General features: G+C 68.2%; 1 protein-coding gene across 1 annotated transcript in view; it reads left to right on the top strand.

Moving 5' to 3' along the window:
• CACNA1I (calcium voltage-gated channel subunit alpha1 I) overlaps nt 1-899 on the top strand; it is a 108347-nt gene that overhangs the window by 106320 nt on the left and 1128 nt on the right. The window contains 1 exon segment of the mRNA XM_007454105.1: nt 772-893. Coding sequence (XP_007454167.1) covers nt 772-893 — 122 coding nt within the window.

Genomic DNA, 899 nt, shown 5'->3' with positions numbered 1-899 from the left:
GGGCCCCCGGCAGGCAGTCGCTTGCTTGCTCGCTCGGTGACTGCTGACCCCAGCTGCGCACCTGGCTGTGTGCTAGGCTTGCAGGCCACAGCGGGCGGCAGGATGACAGAGTCCCTGCCTCCTGGGGTTTACAGTTTAGTGTTTAGTGCGTTGCCGGGATGTGGGAGGAGAGAAGATACACCAAAAGAAATACATGGAAAGTACAGTCTGTTTGATAGTGATACGGGCCAGGGAGAACGCTGCACAGGGAAGGGGGCTGTGCGGGGAGCTGGGGCGCGGAGGGGCTGGGAAGGCTGTGAGGGGTGAAGCAGGTGGGTATCAGCCGGGAAGAACTTTACAGGGGCAGCCAGAGCAGAGGTGTGGGTGGGGGTAGGGCAGTGGGGTGGGACCGGGAGGATCCCGGTGAGCAAGGGGGAGGGTGGTGGGAAGTGAGGTCCCAGAGGGGTGGGGTGCGGCCCAAGGGCTTTTACCCCCTGTGAGCGCGGAGCCTATGCCACCTGCGGGGGGGCCAGGGTCTGATGGGGTCCGCGAAGGATGACGCCGACTGTCCCCCGAGGGTCGGGGAGTGGGGTGGGGCAGGGGGCCGGGTCGGAGGGCCACCCAGGAGCTCAGACAGGTGGTGGTTGGGCGAAGGGGAAGCCTGGGATGCCGCGTGTGATCCGAGGGAGTTCCTGAGGGCTTGGAAGGAGGGCTGGGCGTGCCCGCGTGTCACCGGGAGGGGCGGGCTGCAGGACACCGGGCGTCCCCCCATCCCCTGTGACCTCCCCGCAGGCCACGGGGAGCAACACGTCGCTGGAGGGCAGCCGCAGCAGCTCGGCCGGCAGCCTGCAGACCACGCTGGAGGACAGCCTGACCCTGAGCGACAGCCCGCGACGCGCCCTGGGGCCGCCCGCGCCCGT

The sequence above is a fragment of the Lipotes vexillifer genome, unplaced genomic scaffold (assembly GCF_000442215.2).
Source record: "Lipotes vexillifer unplaced genomic scaffold, Lipotes_vexillifer_v1.1 scaffold382, whole genome shotgun sequence".
NCBI classification, from domain to species: Eukaryota; Metazoa; Chordata; class Mammalia; order Artiodactyla; family Lipotidae; genus Lipotes; species Lipotes vexillifer.
This window is presented reverse-complemented; position numbering and strand designations above follow the sequence as displayed.